This window comes from Aquarana catesbeiana, linkage group LG01, assembly GCF_042186555.1.
Source record: "Aquarana catesbeiana isolate 2022-GZ linkage group LG01, ASM4218655v1, whole genome shotgun sequence".
NCBI lineage: Eukaryota > Metazoa > Chordata > Amphibia > Anura > Ranidae > Aquarana > Aquarana catesbeiana.
The window spans coordinates 560,388,830-560,412,180 of record NC_133324.1 but is presented as its reverse complement, the minus strand read 5'-3'; the positions used below and the strand labels follow the sequence as shown (position 1 = coordinate 560,412,180).

Below are 23,351 nucleotides of genomic sequence, written 5' to 3'. Positions count from 1 at the left end.
AATTATTACACAGTGCAGGTAAGTATTGCATGTTTGTTATTTGTATAAAAAAAAATGTGAACCTTTACAAATGATTTAACCCTTTAAAATTCATTTTGTTGCAAGTTTATGAATAAAACAATCCAGTCAAAACTGCTATAACAGTCCTAGAAATGCAGCCCACTTCTCCGGGACAGTAGCAGTTTCTATTTCATTCTTTGACCTTCTCTTAGGAACCCACGAATGATAACAATGCATTGTGAACTATCTGACATTCATGTATATACAGAGCAGACCACGTTTTATTAACAATACAGGATTTTCCAGTTTTTTCTAACGTATGTTTTTTGCATTTTTTTTTTTCAGCAGTTCCAAACCTGCGTTGGCCAATAGCAGAGGAGAAATGTTTAAAGAGCACGCTAGGAAGGGGTGTTTTAGCAGAACCTCCCCTGTCTGGGTGGGTCTAAGACTTAAATTGCACTGCTGTCAGTTGCAGACACTGTGTGCTAGCTCCAGATAAAGCCTGCTAACAGCTGTGTTAATCCATGACTTGGCTTGCAAGTACTGACCCCCCCCCCCCCCCCTCCTATGAGGACTGCTCTTGGATGTCATACTAAATAAATGGTCTAAATAGGAAACTTGTCTCCGAGCTAAACACTCCCATCCCTGTGCTGGAGGAAGTGTTTAGTTGCAATCCACGTCTTGCAGGAAGCTCACAGTCCTGGGTGTAATTCCACAGATCTCTAGCATCGCCTTGAAATGCTGCATTTCAGTAAAATCACAGATTTCAGTGTGGAGTTGTCCCCTAGCTCCTATGGGGTGTACACTGCTGGGGAGCTGCTGAGCGGACAAGTGGTGGTGGAATTGTGCAAAGCCCTGAAGATCTCAGCCCTGGAGGTTTGTGCCAGGGGGCTGGCGACTGTCCACTGGCTGGAGACCCGAAGCATTGGCATGAACACTGTCTACAGCGACTTCACTGCTCATGAGACCTATTTGCGAAAGCGGCACCATTTGATAAGAGGTAGGAGAAGCACCAAGCTGGGCAGTTGGCTGTCCATTTTTTCTAAAGTATTTTTGTTATTTTTTATACCTGTTTGTTCACCTTAACATAGAAACTAAGGCAAAACGTTTAGAGTAAGAGCCCTTTCGCACTGGGGCTGCGGCTGCGTTAGCGCTCATTTGAGTAGGGCTTTAGCGCTGTTTAAGTGGCACTTTTCGGCCAGTAGCGGGTCGCTTTTAACCCCCGCTAGTGGCCAAAGAAGGGATTAAAAACGCAGTGTTGCGGCACTTCCGAAGCGCTTTTAATTTCAATGCTTGCAGGACTTTTTTTTTAACGCCCCGTTAGTGCACCAACCCAGTGTGAAAGCACTTGGGCTTCACATTCAGGCGGCAGGGGAGGCAGTTTTCAGGCACTTTACATGCGCTATTTCTAGTGCTAAAATGCCTCAGTATGAAAGTGGTCTAAGGGAGGGTTAGAACTCCTGACAACTGTGTCCCATTGAGGAGATCACCCTTCACTTCCTGTCCCATAAGCAAAACAGGAGGTGAGAGGAAATCCTGCCAAAGTGAGGGAATCCCTGGTTGTCACCAGAACTAGTGTCTCCCTATTGGAACATTTCCCCTCTATTGCTGTTCTGATGACAAACCAAAATTTGAGATTTTCTTTCTGTTTTGGTGATAACAGTAAACAGGACAAATTAGAGATGTTGAATCTTCCTTACTGGGGCACAAACCACAATAAAAATCAGACACTAATCACACTCCACACCATCCTAAACTTTTTTTTTTTTTTTTAATTTTTATCAATACTGTTAAGCCCCCATTCACACTCGAGGTAAGCATAGCCAGGCGATTCAGTGGTGGTTTTTATTTTTTTCATGTGACTTGTAGTGCAGAATCGTGTGCTTTTGGCCCCATAGACCAAGGGTCTTCAAACTATGGCCCTCCAGTTCAAGAACTACATTTCCCATCATGCCTAGCCATGTCTGTGAATGTCAGAGTTTTACAATGCTTCATGGGATGTGTAGTTCCGCAACAGCTGGAGGGCCGTAGTTTGAGGATCCATGCCATAGACCTAGTGCCTGAAAAACATGCATTAACACCGATATATTTTTTTTCTCCCAATGAAATCTATGAAACCCTAAAATGTGCCACAAATAAGCTCAAGTACTCTTTTTTTCAAGCTTCGTGGGACAGGTGACAAACAATATGATGCTCAGGTGTCAGCAGGCTCATTGAGAGTAATTGGTTTCTGCATCTTGATTGTCGGCATGCGTCGGGCATCATTCAAAAAAACACTGTGAAGATAGGCACTGCACCATTAAAAAGGTGTATGTGAAGAATAATAATAAAAAAAAAAAATTGATAGATATAAATTTGGGGTTTATTGTGTAGAATTATATTAGTGTTTATGTCTGTCACTAGCAATAACAGAGTCGTTTTTCTGATTCCCCTGTAACATACAGTCGGTTTTATTACCTGCGATCCTGCAGGAACATTCACTATTTTTCCAAATTATTTTTAATAGGATGACAACACTGTTTGTTCAGCGGTGAAAATGTGCAGCAGTGTTTTCACCCCGTGGACAGGGTGATCTTAATACAAGCTAAGATTTCCTGCGAGAGATTTCCTGAATGAGAGAAATCGCCAGATTTCCCCCATCCACGCTGAATAGAATAGCTGGATACCTCTGAAGTGCCAGCTATTGTATGCTTTGAGAATACTTGAGCAGTGCTTGCATTTTGATTGGGTGCAGGCGCTGTTCAGCCAAGAATTTACTGCCCTGCCAACAGGATAACTCGTGGAAGGAATTTCAGATAATTCAGCAGGAATTGGCCAAAGATTGATCTGTGTATGGCCAGCTTTAGGTGGACTTAAGGGCCCATGCATTGTAAAATACTGATATCTAGTCCCCATGCACACTGGTGGGTAAGCCCATACAGCATAAAAGCCAGTTGTTTTTGGGTGCTCAGGAGGCACGGTTGCAGCGTACAGCCAGCTAATATATGGGGCGGCTGTAGACCGTTCTTAGAGGTACTCGCTTTTAAGGTCATATGCCCTGATTACATCGTTCTTGAGTTCGGGGAATACATCCCTGAAATTATACTGCCCTAACACAATTACCTCTCAGAACCAGGGCTTTTTTTTTCAACGGGAACGCGGGGGAATGCAGTTCAGCCCTGAATGTATGTAATGGCAAGGGGTGCTGGATTATTTTACAGTGTCTATTGATGCTGGCTGCTGGGGGATTTATTATTACTGGAGGTGATATTTTTTTGCATGCGTTTATTGTTGCTGGGGGGGGGGTCTATTGTTGCTGCTGGGGGACCTATTGTCTCTGGAAGCAAGCAACTTTTGCAGGGGGAGGTCTGTTGTTGGCGGGTGATCTATTTTTGTTGGGGGGGGGGCGGAGGCAGTTGTTGGGCAGGATTTACTGTTGAGGGAGCAGTCTATTGTACCTGGCTGCTGGAGGGTCTATTCATGTTGTCTATGGGGGGAATCTGTTGTTGCTGCTGGGGGTCTATTGTTGCTGGAGGGGGGTATTTTTTGCAGGTGGTCTATTGGTGGCTGCAGGGGATCTTTTTTACTGCTTTTCTTGTTATCATTAACAAATTCCATCCAAATTACTTAGTACCACAAATGTTACTTGGTTCTGTATTTTCTAAAATGAGCAGTATTGGGAAGTGGGTAGGGGGTGGAACCAAGTAATGGTGCTCGGAGGTGGGTAGGAGCAGAGACAAGGGCTAACTCCGAAAGGCAGAGTTCCTGCACCTATTCTCTGAGGGGAAAAAAAGCCCTGCTCAGAACAGCATACAGCTGGCGCATATTTTGACCTGTCTTTATTTTGACAGGTTGCTAGCAGCAGGTTGTATGCTGCACCTCTGCCTGGGTGCAAGTAAACACTAAGATTTTACACTGTGCGAGCTTAGAAAACTATATGCACGAGACCCAAACCATATGAATAAAGCTGATTGTTATAAGCTCCCCTGCCAGTGCTATGACTTGGTCACTTTTGCTGGGCAGCTTGGTTTGCAAAGCACGTGAGTGACGTTCAGAAGGAATGGCAGTGCACCATGCATGCAGCGCAATTGTGTAAAGAGGCCCTTAGACTGGGTTTAAATTGTTACGATGCAGTAACACACAAGAGTGTGTTGGTGTACTGCAGTGCCAGTCATTCTTAATTGCAGATTGCCAACAGATTTGCAATGCACTGCAACACAATACCATGTGTTATGGTGCACTATATTAGAAAAGAAAAGTGCTTACACCTTCCTTGTTGTGTTTTTTTCTTTTTTTTTTTTTTTGTGCACAAAACACTTACCTGAGCCCGAACTCGATCTAGCTCTGTGCCTGAGAGCAGTGGCTCTCTCTGTTCACAGGACACTATAAGGGGCACTCAGTCAAAGAGAAGGAGCCAGGAGTGCTGGTAAGTGCCACTAGAAGAGGAGGATCAGGGCTGCTCTGTGCAAAGCCATTGCTCAGGGAGGTAAGTATGATGTTTATTATTTAAAAAAAAAAAATGAAGATTTAGAATTATTTTAATAAGATCACTGTGCAGTAACTCAAGACAATACATAAGAAATCAGTATACAGGAAGAGGTTTGTTTAATGGGATTTTTGGAGGTGCCTTAGACAAGTTGTATCAGAAAAGGAAGATTTAAAAAAAAAAAAAGCATTTAACACATTTTATTTTAACATCTTTAAAAAGTCGAGCAACATAAAAGTAATTGGCAGGTATATATTTATCACAGGTAGAAGGTAACATGATGTTACTATCCTGACATGTTTCGCCCTGGGCTTCCTCAGGGGATTGATTAACCACTTCAGCCCCAGAAGGATTTCCCCCCTTTCTTACCTGAGCATTTTTTGCGATTTGGCACTGCGTCGCTTTAGCTCACAATTGCATGGTGGTGCGACGTTGTACCCAAACAAAATTGACGTCCTTTTTTTCCCACAAATAGAGATTTCTTTTGGTGGTATTTGATTACCTCCTGTGTTTTTAATTTTTTGCGCTATAAACAAAAAAAGAGTGACAATTTTGAAAAAAAAAAAAGCAATGTTTTTTACTTTTTGCTATAATAAATATCCATAAAAAACGTTTTTTTTTTTTTTTCCTCAGTTTAGGCCGATATGTATTCTTCTACATATTTTTGGTAAAAAAAAAAAAAAAATCGCAATAAGTGTATATTGATTGGTTTGCGCAAAAGTTATAGCGTCTACAAAATGGGGGATAGATTTATGGCATTTTTATTTATTTTTTACTAGTAATGGCGGTGATCTGCGTTTTATTTATTTATATATATATATATATATATTTATTATTATTATTATTATTATTATTATTATTATTATTATTATTATATTTTTTTTTTTTTTTTTTTGTTATCAGGACTGTGACATGTCAGACACTTTTGACACTATTTTTGGGCCATTGTCATTTTATACAGAGATCAGTGCTATAAATAGCCACTGATTACTGTATAAATGACACTGGCAGGTAAGGGGTTAAACACTAGGGGGCGGTTAAGTGCGTCCTGGGGAGTGATGCTAACTGGGGGGGGGGCTACCACTGACATGACAGCACTCACTGCTCCCAATGACAGGGAACAGTAGATCCCTGCCATGTCACTAGGCAGAACAGGGAAATGCCTTGTTTACATAGGCATCTCCCCGTTCTGCCTCTCTCTCATGATCGTGGGCCGCCGGCAAACATCGAGTGTGGCAGGCAAGGTGGAAAATTCAAAGGGACGTACAGGTACACCCATTTGCCTGTACGAGCCATTCTGCCGACGTATATGTGTGCGGCGGTCGGCAAGTGGTTAAAATGTCACTATTTGAAGGATAAAGAAAAATGAGAACCATAATATAATCAACTAATACACAGTTAAGTGCCTAAAACGTGCAAAAACATACAGAAAAAGGGAACAGTTACACAATAGTGAAAACAATAATTATTTATGTACAACATTCGCCATGGACAGCCAGTTAGTAGCTTACCCAATGTGGTCTCTCAAACGTGCCGAGGCACCGCAAGCGACACAGAAAAAGCCGTGCGGCCACAGAGACCAAGCTATAATATGTGAATAGTCCTACATTAATTAGGCAACATCTAGGGGTGAACACCAAAAAAAGTTATATATATATATATATATATATATATATATATATATATATATTACAGTGGGGACGGAAAGTATTCAGACCCCCTTAAATTTTTCACTCTTTGTTATATTGCAGCCATTTGCTAAAATCATTTTAGTTCATTTTTTTTCCTCATTAATGTACACACAACACCCCATATTGACAGAAAAACACAGAATTGTTGACATTTTTGCAGATTTATTAAAAAAGAAAAACTGAAATATCACATGGTCCTAAGTATTCAGACCCTTTGCTCAGTATTTAGTAGAAGCACCGTTTTGATCTAATACAGCCATGAGTCTTTTTGGGAAAGATGCAACAAGTTTTTCACACCTGGATTTGGGGATCCTCTGCCATTCATCCTTGCAGATCCTCTCCAGTTCTGTCAGGTTGGATGGTAAACGTTGGTGGACAGCCATTTTTAGGTCTCTTCAGTGATGCTCCATTGGGTTTAAGTCAGGGCTCTGGCTGGGCCATTCAAGAACAGTCACGGAGTTGTTGTGAAGCCACTCCTTCGTTATTTTAGCTGTGTGCTTAGGGTCATTGTCTTGTTGGAAGGTAAACCTTCGGCCCAGTCTGAGGTCCTGAGCACTCTGGAGAAGGTTTTCGTCCAGGATATCCCTGTACTTGGCCGCATTCACCTTTCCCTCGATCGCAACCATTCGTCCTGTCCTTGCAGCTGAAAAACAGTCCCACAGCATGATGCTGCCACCACCATGCTTCACTGTTGGGACTGTATTGGACAGGTGATGAGCAGTGCCTGGTTTTCTCCACATGTACCGCTTAGAATTAAGGCCAAAAAGTTCTATCTTGGTCTCATCAGACCAGAGAATCTTATTTCTCACCATCTTGGAGTCCTTCAGGTGTTTTTTAGCAAACTCCATGTGGGCTTTCATGTGTTTTGCACTGAGGAGAGCCTTCCGTCGGGCCACTCTGCCATAAAGCCCCGACTGGTGGAGGGCTGCAGTGATGGTTGACTGTCTACAACTCTCTCCCATCTCCCGACTGCATCTCTGGAGCTCAGCCACAGTGATCTTTGGGTTCTTCTTTACCTCTCTCACCAAGGCTCTTCTCCCCCGATAGCTCAGTTTGGCCGGACGGCCAGCCCTAGGAAGGGTTCTGGTCGTCCCAAACGTCTTCCATTTAAGGATTATGGAGGCCACTGTGCTCTTAGGAACCTTAAGTGCAGCAGAATTTTTTTTGTAACCTTGGCCAGATCTGTGCCTTGCCACAATTCTGTCTCTGAGCTCTTTAGGCAGTTCCTTTGATCTCATGATTCTCATTTGCTCTGACATGCACTGTGAGCTGTAAAGTCTTATATAGACAGGTGTGTGGCTTTCCTAATCAAGTCCAATCAGTATAATCAAATACAGCTGGACTTAAATGAAGGTGTAGAACCATCTCAAGGATGATCAGAAGAAATGGACACCACCTGAGTTAAATATGAGTGTCACAGCAAAGGGTCTGAATACTTAGGACCATGTGATATTTCAGTTTTTCTTTTTTAATAAATCTGCAAAAATGTCAACAATTCTGTGTTTTTCTGTCAATATGGGGTGCTGTGTGTACATTGAGGAAAACAAATGAACTTAAATGATTTTAGCAAATGGTTGCAATATAACAGAGTGAAAAATTTAAGGGGGTCTAAATACTTTCCGTCCCCACTGTATGTATATGTGTGTGTGTGTATGTGTATATATATATATATATATGATAGATTTTTTTTTTTTTTTTTTTTTATATTATGTGTATGTATATATATTAATATTATTATGTGTATTATAATATACGAGGCGGAAGGTTTTCAAAGATTTATCATAATCTTTCTGTGCAAAAAAGAAAGATGGCAAACAATAGAAACATTTTTCTTTAAAAGACAGTGATTAAATGAATCGCTGATATCTAGTTTTACTTCCTCCATCAGCTCACCCCCCACAGCTATTACCTTTTGTATCAATGGACCCTTCCTATTTAGATTGTAAGCTCTCATGAGCAGGGCCCTCTGATTCCTCTTGTATCAAATTGTAATGTAACTGTAATGTCTGCCTTTATTTTGTTAAGCGATGCGCAAACTGTTGGCGCTATATAAATCCTGCATAATAATAATAGCAGCACAGTGACATTATGCCAAGATAAGGCTTCCTGTCGGCAGCAGTGTATTACCAAGAGATATGAATGTCCATGTAGTCAAATAAAAGCCCATATCGGGCAAAGCATCTCATAATAGAAAGGTTAATCAGAAACTAGGGTTGCATTGATATCACTTTTTTAATACCGAGTACAAGTACCGATCCTTTTTTTCCAAGTAGTCACCGGTATCGATTACTGTTACTTTTTTTTTTATGTCATGTGATAGTAGCACTGATAGGTGGCACTGCTGAGGTGTGGCCTGTCAGTAGTTTTTTTTTTTATTAATATTATTATTTTATTTTTTACAATTTATATATTTTTTGTTATTTTTGCAATGCTTTCTTTTTTTTTTTTTTTTCTTTTGGGAGGGGCGGGGAGGTTCCGTGTCAGTGTGGTGTGTTTTTTTTGTTTGTTTTGTTTTTTTTTTTTTAATTGCTTAAATATTTATTACAATTATTTTTCCTCTTCTCAAAAACTGAAGCATTGTTAACAGTTTACTCTGCTCAGTTATGAATGGACAGAGTCATTGTGCATTCGGAAAATAAAGCAGCTGAAAGCTGCGGAAGGGTGAGGAGGAAAAGCGACTGTCATCTGCTTTTATTGAAATCTATACAGGGAGATTGGTGCTTGTAACAGCCCCCACCCCAACACCGATCATCCCCCTGACTGCCCAGGTATCGGATTAAGCATCAGAGCATTTGTCCAAGTGCTTGTGCAAATACTAGTATCGGTATCGGTGCAACCCTAGCAGAAACTGACCACCTTCTCCGCGATGGCGAAAGAGTTCCACACATTTTACCATGACCTTTATAATCTTGGCCACTCCCCCGCAGCAGACCCACCTTTGACTGCAGTGTCGGCCAAAACCAGTCTTATATAGCCTCAACGGGTATGCCTCCTGAGGTCAGAGAGGAGCTGGAGGAACCTATTGCAGCAGAGGAGCTAGAGGTGGCTTTGACCAATTCCAAACCTAAAAAGCCCCTGGCCCCGATTAGGCTTACTACAAGACTTTTTATGAGGTTCTGTCCCCACATTTTGTATCCGCATTTAACTCTCTCACAGGGGGCAAGCCTATGCCTCTGGATGCCCTGAGGGAATATATTTCTCTGGTCCCCAAGGATGGGAAAGATCTTTCTCAGTGTGGAAGCTATCGCCCACTTGCTCTTTTAAACGTGGACTTAAAGCTGTTTGCCAAAATGTTGGCGTATAGGCTACTTCCTCACATCCCCCACCTGATTCACCGAGATTAGGCGGGTTTTGTGATTTTTTTTCGCCCATCGTGATTTTCCCCCATCGTGATTTTCCCCCATGAAATAACACCATTCGGATTGTGAACTTGATCCATGCTACCAAAACCGCTTGGCATCCCCTTCTCTTCCTATCTATGGATGCAGAGAAGGCCTGAGCCTTTTTTATGCACAATACAGGGAGATCCTGGAATTACGGGCTACCGAAAGGCTTCCGGGGACCATAAAGTGACCACATTTGCGGACGATCTGATCTTTTTCTTAACGGACCTGCTGGTGTCTTTGCCCAAATTTCTCCAATCATTGCATACGTATGGCTCCCTTTCCTTTTTTTTTAAATTAACTTGTCTAAGTCCTCTGCCCTCTCTATTTCGCTAGATCGGCCCACGGTTGATGGTCTCCGCCCCTCTTTCCCCTTTCGATGGGCGTCCAATGCCATTTATTATTTGGGAGTTTGATATAATTTCAGACCCTGCTGCCCTCTATGTGGCCAATTTCAACCCCCTGCTTCTTTGGTTGCTGACAGATCTACTTCATTGGCACATGCTCACTTTGACCTGGTTTGGTCGTTGCAGTGCTCTCAAGATGACGTTACTGCCCAGGATCCTCTATTTGATGCAGGCTCTCCCTATCCACTTGCCCACCTCTTTCTTCAAATGCATAAACGCCCTGTTTTAAGAAATGATATGGTCCCATCGGGGGCCGCATCTTCAACTTCAGCTTCTTCATCTCCCTAAAATTCGGTAAGGGGTAGGCCTTCTAGATGTGCAGGGTTATTATAGAGCAGCTCACCTCACCAGGCTGGTTGACTGGCATTGTCATGCTGAGGGGCAAAGCATCGGGTGGCCATGGAGATTAAGGACTCGGGCGGCACGGCAAGGAGCTGGCTGTGGATTGCCTCCCCTCTGCTGAAGGCACTCAGTGATCATCCTACCATGGGAAGTACCTTACTAGTGACTAGGGATGCCTTCCGCTGCTTCTTGATCTCCCCATTGCCTTCCCCCATGGTCCCTATTTTGGGTAATCTAGAATTTGAGCCTGAACCCCCAGTTTCTCTGCTTGGTGTCGGGCAGCCGTCTTCATCTTTGGGACTTCCTGGGGTCAGATGCGCCGTGGGGCCCCCCCCCCCCCAGACTTCTTGAGTGGTCTGCAGCTCTGGCACTTTCTTCGCCAGTGCTCCTATACCCTGGGTATCTTTCTTCAGTTCACGGAGCCGGAGAGTATGTGCCATAAGAGGGAACCAATTCGCCACAGTCTCTCTACCATATACGCTGCCCTGATTCAGCCAGCGTCAGATTTTACCCCCTCTTTCGTTCCGCGGTGGGAATCCGATCTTGCTATGCAGTTTACTGACTCTCAAAAGGAGAAGATTTTCCACTTTGCCCAGAAATCTTCCATAACCACTAAGGTCCAAGGGACCAGTTACAATATCCTGACAAGGTGGTATAGGGTGCACCAGTGGACTTGTCATGGGGCTCTGGGTCAGAGAACTCGCTTCTCTGGTTCTTAGTTTTGCTTAACAGCCTTTCTTGTTACTTCCATTCTTCTTTTACTTTGTGCTTGCGCCCCCAATTCGTTTTCTGCTATGTGTGTCTCCCTTTTCCCTTTCTTGTTCCTCTTTCCCATTTCCTCCCATTCTACTGTTTCCCTTTTATATGTCACAGCATTCAGTTTGGAAATTTATTCCTGCAGTTTTCTTTTTACTGCTATAATATACTTCATCAGATCTTTTAGACTCTATACCCTTTTTGGGTTATACTGGCCACCAGTGATCTCTTTTCACCCCGGTATTTTTACTTTCTATATCCCATAAGGTTGCATTACTAAGTTGGGGCTCCTCTATTTATGTTGGGATTCTTAGAGATGTTTTTTCCACTGCGCTCTGAGTTATGTTTACAGCTGTCCAACTTAGAACTTGTTGTCTTGTATATGAACTGTTGGGGTCCAAAAAAGGGGGGACGCCGAACCCCGGTTATCTTTGATCTCTTACATGTTGTTCAGGTAGAAGGATAAGTTCACCTTTCATTAACATGTTACACCTATATTCAGGGCGTAATATGTTATGACTGCATCAGTCCCTGCGCCATACCCCCCTCCCCCCCCATCAATCCCCGGTCACATCACTCATTCACAGTCCTCTGTAAATAACGCTGTGTTCGTTCATTGAGTCTTCCTGTCAGAATGTATCGGCTTGTTTACTGCCAGATCTGCAGGAGACCTGCATGACACCAGCGATCTGCTAGTGTAATGCTTTAGAGGCTCCTGGCAACAAAAAGTAATACATTTTTTTTTTTTTTTTTACCCTCAAGAAAATGTGCATGTATTTTATTTTTTTTAAAGTGAACTTATTTAAGAAAGTTATGGCTTTAGATACATGTTTGCCTTAAAAAAAAAAAAAAAAAAAAAAGTGTAAACAGGAAGGGTTTTTTTTTTTTTTTTTTTTTTTTTTTTAAATTCCAGAGGATACTTCCAACAATAACATCTTAACTTCCAGCTTACAAACTGCTTTAGAGTGTATGCTGATATGAGCATACACAGCTCAGTGTACATTCTCAGCATGCCCTATGCTGGGATCAGTTAACTTCCACACACATTTTAGCTAAGATCTGATTGCACCATTTGTGTGGGGAAAATTGACTGGTATCATGAAGTTCACTAATTTGTTTAGGAAGGGATGTGCTTCTGCATGGGTCTGATGCACAGATCACAACACAGACAGATTGTGTTCTGATCCATGCATTGGACCTGCACAGATAGGTACTCCGGGATGCACATGGAGATCCTTGCAACCGACTGCCTGTCATTGATTTTAACAGGATGTCTGCATGGGTCTGCACAGAAAACCTGTGCATCCTGCGTGGGTGAAGACATTCCCTTCACGTGGGTGTCTGTATCTGCACGCCCTTGCGAATGAGGCCTAAGTAGTGCACAGTACAGGGGTCAGTAGTAAGTAACAGAGTTTAAAGGCCAGTAGTAAGTAATGCAAGTAACAAAGATTCTGTTTTACTGAAATGGGCATGCACATAACTGTCTCTCAATGCAAATATTTGTATTAGTACAAAAAGAAGTTCCAGTCAGGTTTGGCAGCTAATATAAATAATACATAGTTAATAGTGGCTGAGCCAGCTCCTGGCTCCATGTATTGTTTCCTCTGCTGGCATATCATCATTGTCATGTATACACAGTGACTGGTATGACAGCACTAGTAATACCTTATGCTCCTCCATAGACATGGGCTGATCGGTCCTTACTAGAGCTGGGTGCCGCACATAAGAGGTGACAGCACCTCTCCTCCGCCACATCTGGGGGAGCTACCAATGACACTTCAGGAGCCAGGGGTTTCCACAGCAACACTTATCCCCTATGCGATAGGCAGACACTATACCTAGCAGGGCATGCAGAAAGGAGTCAAACTAATAAAGGGATGAATTGGTGAGATGCATGGTTGGGGACAGCTGCGATCTGCTCACTTGGACTTCTGGTAGCTCCAACACATAGTTCCGAACAAACCTCCATCCCAATGGGCACATGGCTGCAGAGCTGCTGTCCTGCACACAATGTGTTGGCTCCTGCTCATTGGGGGTGAGCAGGGGGTTTGTGAGGGCACGCAACAATATGGTTAAATTTGTCCTCGATCAGCTCGGCCTGAGTAGTGGAGCCCGAAGCCCTCAAAGCAAAGTAAGCAACCCAGTTGCCACTTATACTGTATATAGCAAACCGAACACAGCTTCAGTTTCTGTATATCAGTTTATGTCCAAGTGACAATAACTTATTTTTTATGTCCAGCTTCAAAAAAATGTAACTGAAGTGCAACTTTTATTAACCAATGTCTCTGGGGACCATATGAGGGCCACTTCCTGGGACCCCTCCAAAATTGGGACTGCCCTGGGGTACCTGGGATGAATGGCACCATTACACTAATCTGCTTTAGTACAATGCTCAGATTGGCTGGCCTTAGTCCATGTTTGAAAATTTTTTAATCCTGTTGTATACTGGATTTATTTCAGAGAAGGAGGAATGACTGAAAACCGCAAAGAACATGTATAGTGGCAATGTTGTTTCCGTGTGATATTTTTTATCATACAAATTTTATATAGCACCAGCAGTTTGTGCAGCGCATTACAAAATGAAGGCAGACAATACAGTTACAATACAATTCAACACAAGAGGAACCAGAGGGCCTTGCTCGTTAGAGCTTGCAATCTAAAAGGAAGTGTCAAGTAATACAAAAGTTAATAACCGTGGATAATGAGTTGATGGAGAAAGTAAAAGTTCAGTTAGAGGCAGGATAGACCTCTCTGAAGAGATGGATTCTTAGGGATTGCCTAAAAGTTGGATAGAGTAGTAGTAGACAGATTGGGTAGGGAGTTTCAGAGGATGAGAGAGGGTCTCAAGACATCCTGGAAGTGAGCAAAGGAGGAGGAGACAAGGGAGCTAGAGAGCAGTAGTTCTTGGAAGGTGCGAAGAACTGTTTGGCTGAGAGGAAGCCAGTGGATAGATTAGCAGAGAGGGGTATCAAACAAAAGTAATAGTGGGCTCCCTATTTTATTTGCCAGATATAAAGGGATATCTGGGAAGGGAGATGTTGGTTACTGCAGAAAGATTATTATTATTGTTCTACTTTCTCTTTCATTACTCTTCTCTAGTCTTCAGTTCAAAATTAATACTAAACTATTGTAGTATATTTTGTAAAGGAAACCCGTACTGACAGAAATTTTTAGGATGCTATTCTTGACTTCATCTTTGCAAAATGCTATTTGACTTTGATTGCATACTTGTTCCAAGTCAGTACTGAAACCATGGGGCCAAACTTGATGCCCAGTTCCAGCTTGGGTGACACACATAATATGTGGCCCCCCAGCAGTTTATAAAAAAAATAAAGCAGCTCTGGCTGATATACTTGTATAGAAAAAAAAAACACAGGCTTTGGCACTGTCCCCCACAAAATCAGTGATCCAGCAATGCTGCGCAGCCCTTCTTCCAGGTTGAATATTACCCAAAGTTGTTTAGCCCATTTCCTACAAGCTCAGGGCTTCAAGGCTCCACCTCCTGCCCTGGACGCATAGGAACAATACAATTTGTCAACAGCTGGAGGAAGATGGATGTGTACAGGATTGTTATTAAACTGGTACTGGGGTGCACCAAAGAGAATAGGGACTAGAAGTGGGATCCCGAACCAGAAATTGAACCTTATTGGACACTGTCTTCATTGTCAGAGCAGTGAAAGCAGAATACCAAGAATAGTGCTGGTATTACACCTGTGCAACTTTTTATACCACTTTTGTTGTATTTTATTGATTCCATTGATTTTATTGTATACGGATCATTGTAATCCTATTTCACAACTGTGCATGTTACATTGTACAAGGAAATGCTATGTTGTTTTGTTTGTTTTTTTTTTTGTTTTTTTTGTTTTTTCCTGATCTATCTTTTTTTCATAAGTTTTGCTTACTCATACTGGTAGCACTTATTACCTTTTGTAGAGATTACATTTTAACTGATGACTCTTGCACACCTAGAAATTTTTCCACTTTAGATTCTTATAGGTTGAGGTTCAGCATAAAGTCTCGTTGGCATTTTTAAGAGAAAATATACAGTACTAAACTACACTGTTCTTGGCAAAACTGCTTCCAAAATTGCATTACCTTGATAAGTTTTTATGACTAGCATGACAGTTGAGCTGGCTGCATTTCAGGACCACTAGAGATGTCAAACTTTTGAAGTCCTTGGGCTTTGCTCATTACAAGGCCCTGTGACTTACAAACATTTCTGTTTTAGAAGAGGAGTAGGAAGAGGGCTTAATGTTCCCCTTCAGTTCTAGAGGAAACTGGAAAACAGAGATGATAAACCGTGCCAATATAATGTTCTTGCCAGAGGAGATGACATTTATGCTAGACTTTTTATAAGACTCTTTAGATCTCTTCATGATATGCATAAGGTTTGCAGGAAAAAAAAAAATAATGGACACTTCTTGTTCATCAGAAGTGAACCTGCCCTGTGTCCATGTACTGTAAACAACTATGCACTAGCATATCCATACCAACTTTTTGGGATGGGAATGAGGGACACCTATTAGTAAAAGTATGTAGGCATAGGACAACACCTGTGTGACTCTTTTGACCCTCTTGTTCCCCACATTCTTAGTGGGGATCACTTTATGTTTATATATGCCTTCTGGGTCAGAGTGACACTACCACACATGGTTAACAGTGTAGTTAATAGGTCATTTTCACATGCTTAATTGCTTTTTCCCTCAATTCTTTGTGTGTACATAGGACAACACCCCCTGACATTCAGCCTTAAAGGAGAAATGTACAAAAACATTATTCAACCCACAAGTGCACTTTTTTTTAACCACAAATATTACTTTATACTGGCTTTTGAAATTTAAATAGTGCATTTTATAAACGATATAGATTAGACCAAAATTAAGAACAAATAAGGAGGAACGCAGGACAGAGGGACTTTGTTCCAAATCGGGGACAGTCCCTCGAAATCAGGGACAGTTTGGAGCTGTGGCATATCCCAAATGCGGCAGTGTGTGCTGTGCACATGGGCCTCAAGGAGGATGGGGGCCACTGTACACTCACTGCACACAATTCCAGCTCTGTTATTGGCTGACTGGAGTAGCAATAGCATTATTCTGTCAGCTATAAGTGGGAAGCTGGCACTATGGAGAAATAAAATGCTGGGATGAGGTACAGGGTGTATGTTCTTCAGTTCCTCCCTCTGATCAGCCTAGCATCCAGCAGCTCCCCACGCTTGTCCTTTCGCAACATGCTGGCTACCATGTTAGTGTTGATTCTCCACCTCTACTGCCTCTGGGGCAGCAGCAGGGTCACTCCAGAGGGGCCTCACTGCCCACTGTTGCGCCATTTACCTTTGCTGCACCCTATGCACTCTGCTGTGTGACACTGCTCCCCAGGACGTTACCTGAGCCAGAACACCCCAGACAGGTAAACACCTGCCAGGGCCACTCATGGATTTCTCAGCCCTTTTAGTCTAACTGAATGGGTTCTAAATATTGGTACAGCCCAGTAGGCACCTTGGGGTTGGGGCGGGGTAAACTGAACACAACGATTTGGTTGCACAGCAAGGCTTCTTATATGTTTGGAAGTGAAAGGGGGGTAGTCTGTGAGTATATCAAAAAGACAAATAATATCCTTCTGTTTTTTTTATAGATAAATGTATCAGTGGTTTTGATCTCGGGTTTTTCCCATTACTGAGAGGCCTTCAGTTGCTGACATTATAGTAGTGTCTCATTACTGAGATATGCCAACTGCTGACAATATAGTAGACAACGCTGTATCCTGGCCTAGGCCGACAAGGCCCAGGCCTAGAGCAGCACTTTGCAGGGGGGCAGCATGGAAAGAGTCCCCACCAGCTTGCGCTACACTGTAAGTGAAGCGCCAATCTTATGGGGCGGACTGGGCTGGGAGGCAAATTAGTCTAGCACCCCCATAAAGTGGCAGCACTGCTTCCGGTATGTTGGCGGCCGGCTTTCTGCAACTATTGGCAAATGGTAAACTATTTTATAAGCATATTTTCCTCAAATTATATATGCAGTGTATGTGTTTATGGAATGGTTTGTGATATATACATTATTTCTCACATTTCGTCCATGAGATAAAAAAAAAAAAAAAAAAAAAGATACCTCTTAGAATTTTTGGAGATATGACTACCAAATGGTATGAAGATAGAGAGAAAAAAACAGAATGCAGGGGTCAGGAGTGCGCTACATAAAGAATGCAGGGCTCAGGAGTGCCCATCAATGCAGCCTCACCAGTGCCCATCAATGCAGCCTCACCAGTGCAGGGGATCAGAGAGGAGAGGAAAAGGAGATCTGGCCGGATCATCACACAGCTGGCGTTGCACACTTACCCCATTCACAATCACGGCCTCTGCTTTTCACGGTGGCCGAGAAGGAGGGGAGCAGCCAGGTGGCCAGAGCCAGGCCGTGGCACGTTTTAATGACAGAAATCACCATCTTTCTTCTCCCAGTTCAGCTGCACAACGTCACTGCCGCAGGCTGCATGCTCATTGGCTCCTGCCAGCGCCCTCCTCCTCCGCTCCTCTACTCCTCCTCTCTGGCCAACCACCACGCACACATCACACAATTCGGTGGGCACTGTGCCCTGAGCCCACCCTTTTTTTAATCCATTCAGAGCCTCGGGCTCTAATCATGTGCATCAAAAAAACCCTCGTTGAAATCCATGTGTCTGGCGCCCTGCATGTAAATTAGGGGGGTGGCGCCCCTTATGCAGCAGCCGCCACTGGATAAGCCATAGTCTCATTGCAGAGGTTAGACCTACTATATAGCTCAGCAATCGGCAAAGCTTCATGCTCTCTGCTGATTGGTAAGCTCTGACGTTGACTCGACAGGGGCGTTAGACCTCAGGAAGTAGTGATCTCTTTTTAAAAAGAAGGCAAAGGTCCCACTCAGCGCCATGAGACAGGCTTTTCTACTTGGACTGTGGCTGATTTTTTTAGTCCGAAGTCACACTTTTGTGTCGTGGTTCATTTTAAATGGGTGCTCATTTAACACGTGCACTTTATTGTATCACAACTCACGCAGGGTGGATTTGATTTAAATCAAGTCGATTTTAAATCACGATTTAAATCGGGAATTAAATCACTAGTAAAAAGGCTTGATTTAAATCAACTCGATTTAAATCATAATTTCTAAAGAGGAACTGTTATCTCTGTCCTGCACGGCTCCTCCTCTGATTCGCTGTTGACTCACCAACAGTCTCATTCACTTTAATGGGACGGCTGGTGATGCAGCAATGACGCAACAAGGTGAGGGAACGTGGCGGCAGCAGGTGAGTGGATGCCCACTAACAGGCGCTGCCGTGATGAATATGAAATGACAGGTGCTCTTTAAATGTAAGGACTTATTTTTGCTGGTAGTTAGAATCTTTAAGGCCCCTTTCACACTGGGGAGGGGCGGCGGTAAAGCGTTGCTATTTTTAGCAGCGCTTTACCGTCGGTATTTGGCCGCTAAAGGCTGAGAAAGGGTTAAAAACCACAGCAAAGCAGAGGCGCTATGCCGGCGGTATAGCCGCGCTGTCCCACACCGCTCCGAAGATGCTGCTAGCAGGACTTTTTTTCCCATCCTGCTAGCGCACCGCTCCAGTGTGAAAGCCCCTGAGGCTTTCACACTGGAGAGAGAGCAGTGGCTGTTTCGGGTCAGTTTTTTAGCGCAATAGCGCCTGCAAACTGCCCCAGTGTGAAAGGGGCCTAATATTTACAAACAAAATGAAGGTTTCCTATTTAGAATAATAAGCTGTCAGGCTGTTGGCGATATCAGAACCGATTCAGTCATACAGTTTGTACAATGGGATAAAGGAATATCTTATGGTTTATCTCATGGTTACTGTGAAATTGTGTGACTGCATCAATGTTGTGCATGTTATCTCCGCTTGCAGAGTTTGGATTCACTTAAATTAGTTTACCAAAAATGAAAATATTGCAGAATATACAGCCTCATGCTACATAACTAAGCTCCATTTCATGCTGAATAAACTAAATTATTAATGTATCTCAATAGAAAACCATCTTTAGATTTTTACTCCAAAAGCATTTTATTAAAATAAATGTAATAAAAAAAATCTTCACTTCCTGATTCCCTTACTGAAGATGCCGGCGCCTGCACCCTGGGAGCCGAGGGACATATCTGCTTTGGGTGAGGACATCGTGGGCGCCCTAGACAGGTAAGTGTCCTAATAATAATAAAAGTCAGCAGCTGCAGTATTTGTAGCTGCTGACTTTATAATTTTTTTTCGGCAGGACTCTGCTTTAACGAATTAAAGCATAATATTCACTTTAAAGGGGTTGTAAAGCCTAATTTTTTTTTTCACCTTAATGCATTCTATGTATTAGTGAAAAACCGCCTGTTTTACCAGCAACGAGGATGAGCACACCAGCTCCAGCCGGTGTCTCGTGTCCAGATTGGATAGATTGATAGCAACGCAGCCATTGGCTACCGCTGCTGTCAATCCAATGACGCGGAAGCCGGGGGCGGGGCCGAGTCCTGCTGTCTGTGTCAATGGACGCAGCAGCAGGCCATGGGAGCACGTCCGCAAGAGTGCCTCGAGGAAGAGCGGCTCTCCAACAGGGGGCACTCGAGAAGGGGAGGAGCCAGGAGCGCCACTGAGGGACCCCAGAAGAAGAGGGTCGGGGCATTTCTAAACCCAAAAGCAAAAACTTTATATAATTTGCAGTGTACCAAACCTTATATGTGGTAACTGCATGAGTTCTCCTTTTTTTTTCACCTGGTAAAACTGTGAATAACAGAATTCCTGTATTGGGAGGTTAGGTTACCTTAACCACTTCAATACCAGGCAGTTTCGCCCCTTCCTGCCCAGGACAATTTTCAGCTTTCAGCGCTGTCGCACTTTGAATGGCAATTGCGCGGTCATACTACACTGTACCCAAACTAAATTATTATCATTTTCTTCCCACAAATAGAGCTTTCTTTTAGTGGTATTTTGATCACCTCTGTGGTTTTTATTTAAACAAACTAAAAAAGACCGAAATTTTTGAAAAAAAAAAAGTTTTTCTTAGTTTTGGTTATAAAATATTTTGTTTTCTCCTTCACTGATGGGCACTGATGAGTTGGCACTGATATGTAGGATGGATGGGCACTGATAGGCGGTACTGATTGGCACTGATGGGCAGCACTGATGAGGTACTGATAGGTGTTACTGTAGGGCACTGACTGGCACTGTGGTGGGCACTAATTGGCACTATGGGCACTGGCACTGTGATGGGCACCTACAGCTGTTTCTGATGGGGCACTGACTGGCAGCTGATGGGGACCTTTTTGGCAGGTGTGGTGGCACATCTGATGGGGCTGTGCTGATAATTTTGGGTGGAACCCTGCTTTAATTACTCTACTGCATCTATGAAGGGAGCCATGGTTGCCACCCATTCCAGACTTCAAACATATTTTTCTCTCTTTATCCCCAATACAAAGGGGGTGGAGGGATTAGTATGTTACAGAAGGAAGATGACGTGTTTTCAGGTTGATCTCCTGATAGGTGTTACTGTACTGTAAGATCAAGAAGTATTTTCTGTACTTGCTGAGAATGTACTTTAAAATGGTTATAAACCCTCACATATACCCAGTAAAGTGACTGGCCTCAGGTGATACACAGAGATGAAACCAATCCTCCTATATAAGTTTTACCTGTTTATCTGCAGCCTTCTCTTCTCTACATCTGTTCAAAGTCCAGAATTTAAAAAAGCTTGTCTGAGGTGTCTGAAAATGAAGCGGGGAACTGAAGTAATGCATTGGAGAGCTCTGAGTGTTGATTGGATGGGTGGCACATACTCCCTGCACACAGGAACCGAGCCCAAACTGTCAATCGCAGGCTGTGTGCTGGAGGTCCCTCCCATGTCACCTTTTTTTTCTCTTTGTGTCAGACATGATTCATGCTGATAGCAGAGGAACAAAGCAGCAGACAGAAATTACACTTAGTGCTCTTAATTGTGACAAGTACACACTATAGAGGGATATGCTTTGCTCATATTTCATGTCTGAAGTTTACAACTACTTTAACCTGAAAAATAAAAAGAAATGCAACGCCACATCTAAAGACCGGTAGGCTGCAGTATCCACTTGACGACCGAATTAAGTACATATACGTTGCGGTTTTATGGGGCTATGGCTGAAAAGGTATGTGATGTGTATTCATAACCCCCGGTTTTTATTTTTATTTTTTTCTGCCGGTGAGTAGCTTTCTCATGAAAGTTGTCCGAGTGGCTAATTGGCCTGCCCGCTGATGTTTCTCGGTTTTACCGGTGCACCGTCTTTGAGGACCAGAGCGATGTCACTTCCCGCCTAGGGTGGAAGTAAATCAAATACATGTTTTGCTTTTAAAGGTAGAGGAGAGATTTGGGGTCTTATTGACCCCCAGATCTATACATAAAGATATTTCTATTACAAGGGATTTTTATATTCCTTGTACTAAGAATAAAAGTGATCAAAAGTGATATGTAAACAGTGTTCGCACCACAAGTGAGGTATTGCTGCGAACATTAGCACAACAACAATAATTCTAGTGCTAGACTGCCTCAGTAACTCTCTAAACAGGTAACCTGTAACCATTTTTAAAGTGTCGCCTACGTAGATTTTTACATATTGTAGTTTGTTGACATTCCACGAGCGTGCGCAATTTTAAAACGTGACATGTTAGGTATCAATTTATTTGGCATAACATCATCTTTTATATTTTATAATTGTGGTGATCTTTGCATTAAAACTCATTAAAGTGCATTTTTTTTCCCCAAAAAATTGCATTTGAAAAACCACTGCGCAAATATCGTATGGCATAAAATATTGCAACATTTGCCATTTTATTCTCTAGAGTCTCTACTAAAAATATATTTTAATATATAATGTTTGGGGGTTCTTAGTAATTTTCTAGCAAAAAATACTGATTTAAACTTGTACACAAAAAGTACAGAAAATACTTGGTCGGCAAGTGGCTATATTACATTTTTCTCCTAGGGTATAGATGTTCATTGCTACTTTTTCCTTATTAGTGTGTAAAAAAAAAAAAATAAATAAATAAATAAAAATGCAGTAATCCTATAGGATAGATGAAAAGCATAGTGGTTATGATAATAAACACTTCCTAAAGAAAGAAATAGTGGCAACAGATGCAAGAACAATGTCCAATTTATGCTGGGATTGTTGACTACAGAAGTCTGTATACGTACTCCTGTCTATCACAGGGTGGCACAGTGACATAGACATCTGTGATACACATTTTGTTTTTTAACTGCGACATAAACAGAAGACTTTCAGTTTGTGCTTCATTGCACATCAGTGTCATCAATCTTCCCCAGACAGCTGCAAGTAATCTGACAGTTCTTTACTAGATTGCACCACCAAGTCAAATCTCATAATGAATGCACAACTCGATTTAATTAAAGAGACAGGTTTTAAATGCCTAGAAACTTATTATAAGTTTATTTTTCAATGCTTTTATGTATGTTTACTTGGAAAAACATTCTAGTTTACAAAGCCCTTAGGTTAGATTAAATCTTTGTACTCTTTGTACCCCCAGCTGTTCTTTTGGCTTCTTGCATTAGCCTGACAAAAATAGCATAGCAGCTTAAATATGTGTGATAACAACTATTGAAGGGAACCTGTCCATAGGAGAAAGAACTGAGCTGCCATTCCCGGTGTTCTGTTCGGTGCATAAGGACCCCCCTCTACTGCGCAGGCGCAGCGATTGCACAGTAGGAACAACAAGGGAGCCACCGAAAAGAGCCGAAGCTGAACACCTTAATCAGCTGTACACGGCGCCTACGTGCGAACGCTATTTTAATAAAAACAAATTATAACAGGCCCCTTGCGGGATCGCTACGCTCGCCACGCTTCGGGCACGGCCTCGCTGTGCTCGGCATATTATTATTCTAACTCTATGTCCACTTGGATGGTGGGGCTTTAACATGGACATAGGGTAGAATGTAGTGCGCAGGCGCTGTGTACAGCTGACTCAGGTGTTCAGCTTCGGCTCTTTTCGGCGGCTCCCTTGTTCCTACTGCGCAGCGCTGCGCCTGCGCAGTCGAGGAGGGGTCCTTATCCGCCGGGGGAACTTTCTCGGCAAGACACCGGCCCATTTTGGAAAATGCTTGGTGTTCATTCTGATCCTTAGTTTTAAGCAAGTCACTGACCTGAAGCAAGTATACAACTGGTGAAACAGAAATTCCCAAACTTTGTTCTCATTCTAAATTCCTAACTAAGCAGGACTAATAAAAGAACTAGCTTCCATTTGAAACATTGGCTGGAATGGCAGCCCATGCATCTTTCATTGTCTTATGACCTTGAATTTTAGATGA

The 23,351-nt window shown here is 42.7% G+C and overlaps 1 protein-coding gene across 1 annotated transcript in view; it reads left to right on the top strand.

The window, feature by feature from the left end:
* The first annotated feature begins 576 nt into the window (after window positions 1-576).
* The window catches only part of ARRDC2 (arrestin domain containing 2), a 94,604-nt gene continuing 71,829 nt past the window's right edge, over window positions 577-23,351 (top strand). Inside the window, exon 1 of the mRNA XM_073596338.1 lies at window positions 577-1,000. Coding sequence (XP_073452439.1) covers window positions 739-1,000 — 262 coding nt within the window. The 5' untranslated portion in view covers window positions 577-738. The remainder of the gene's footprint in view (window positions 1,001-23,351) is intronic.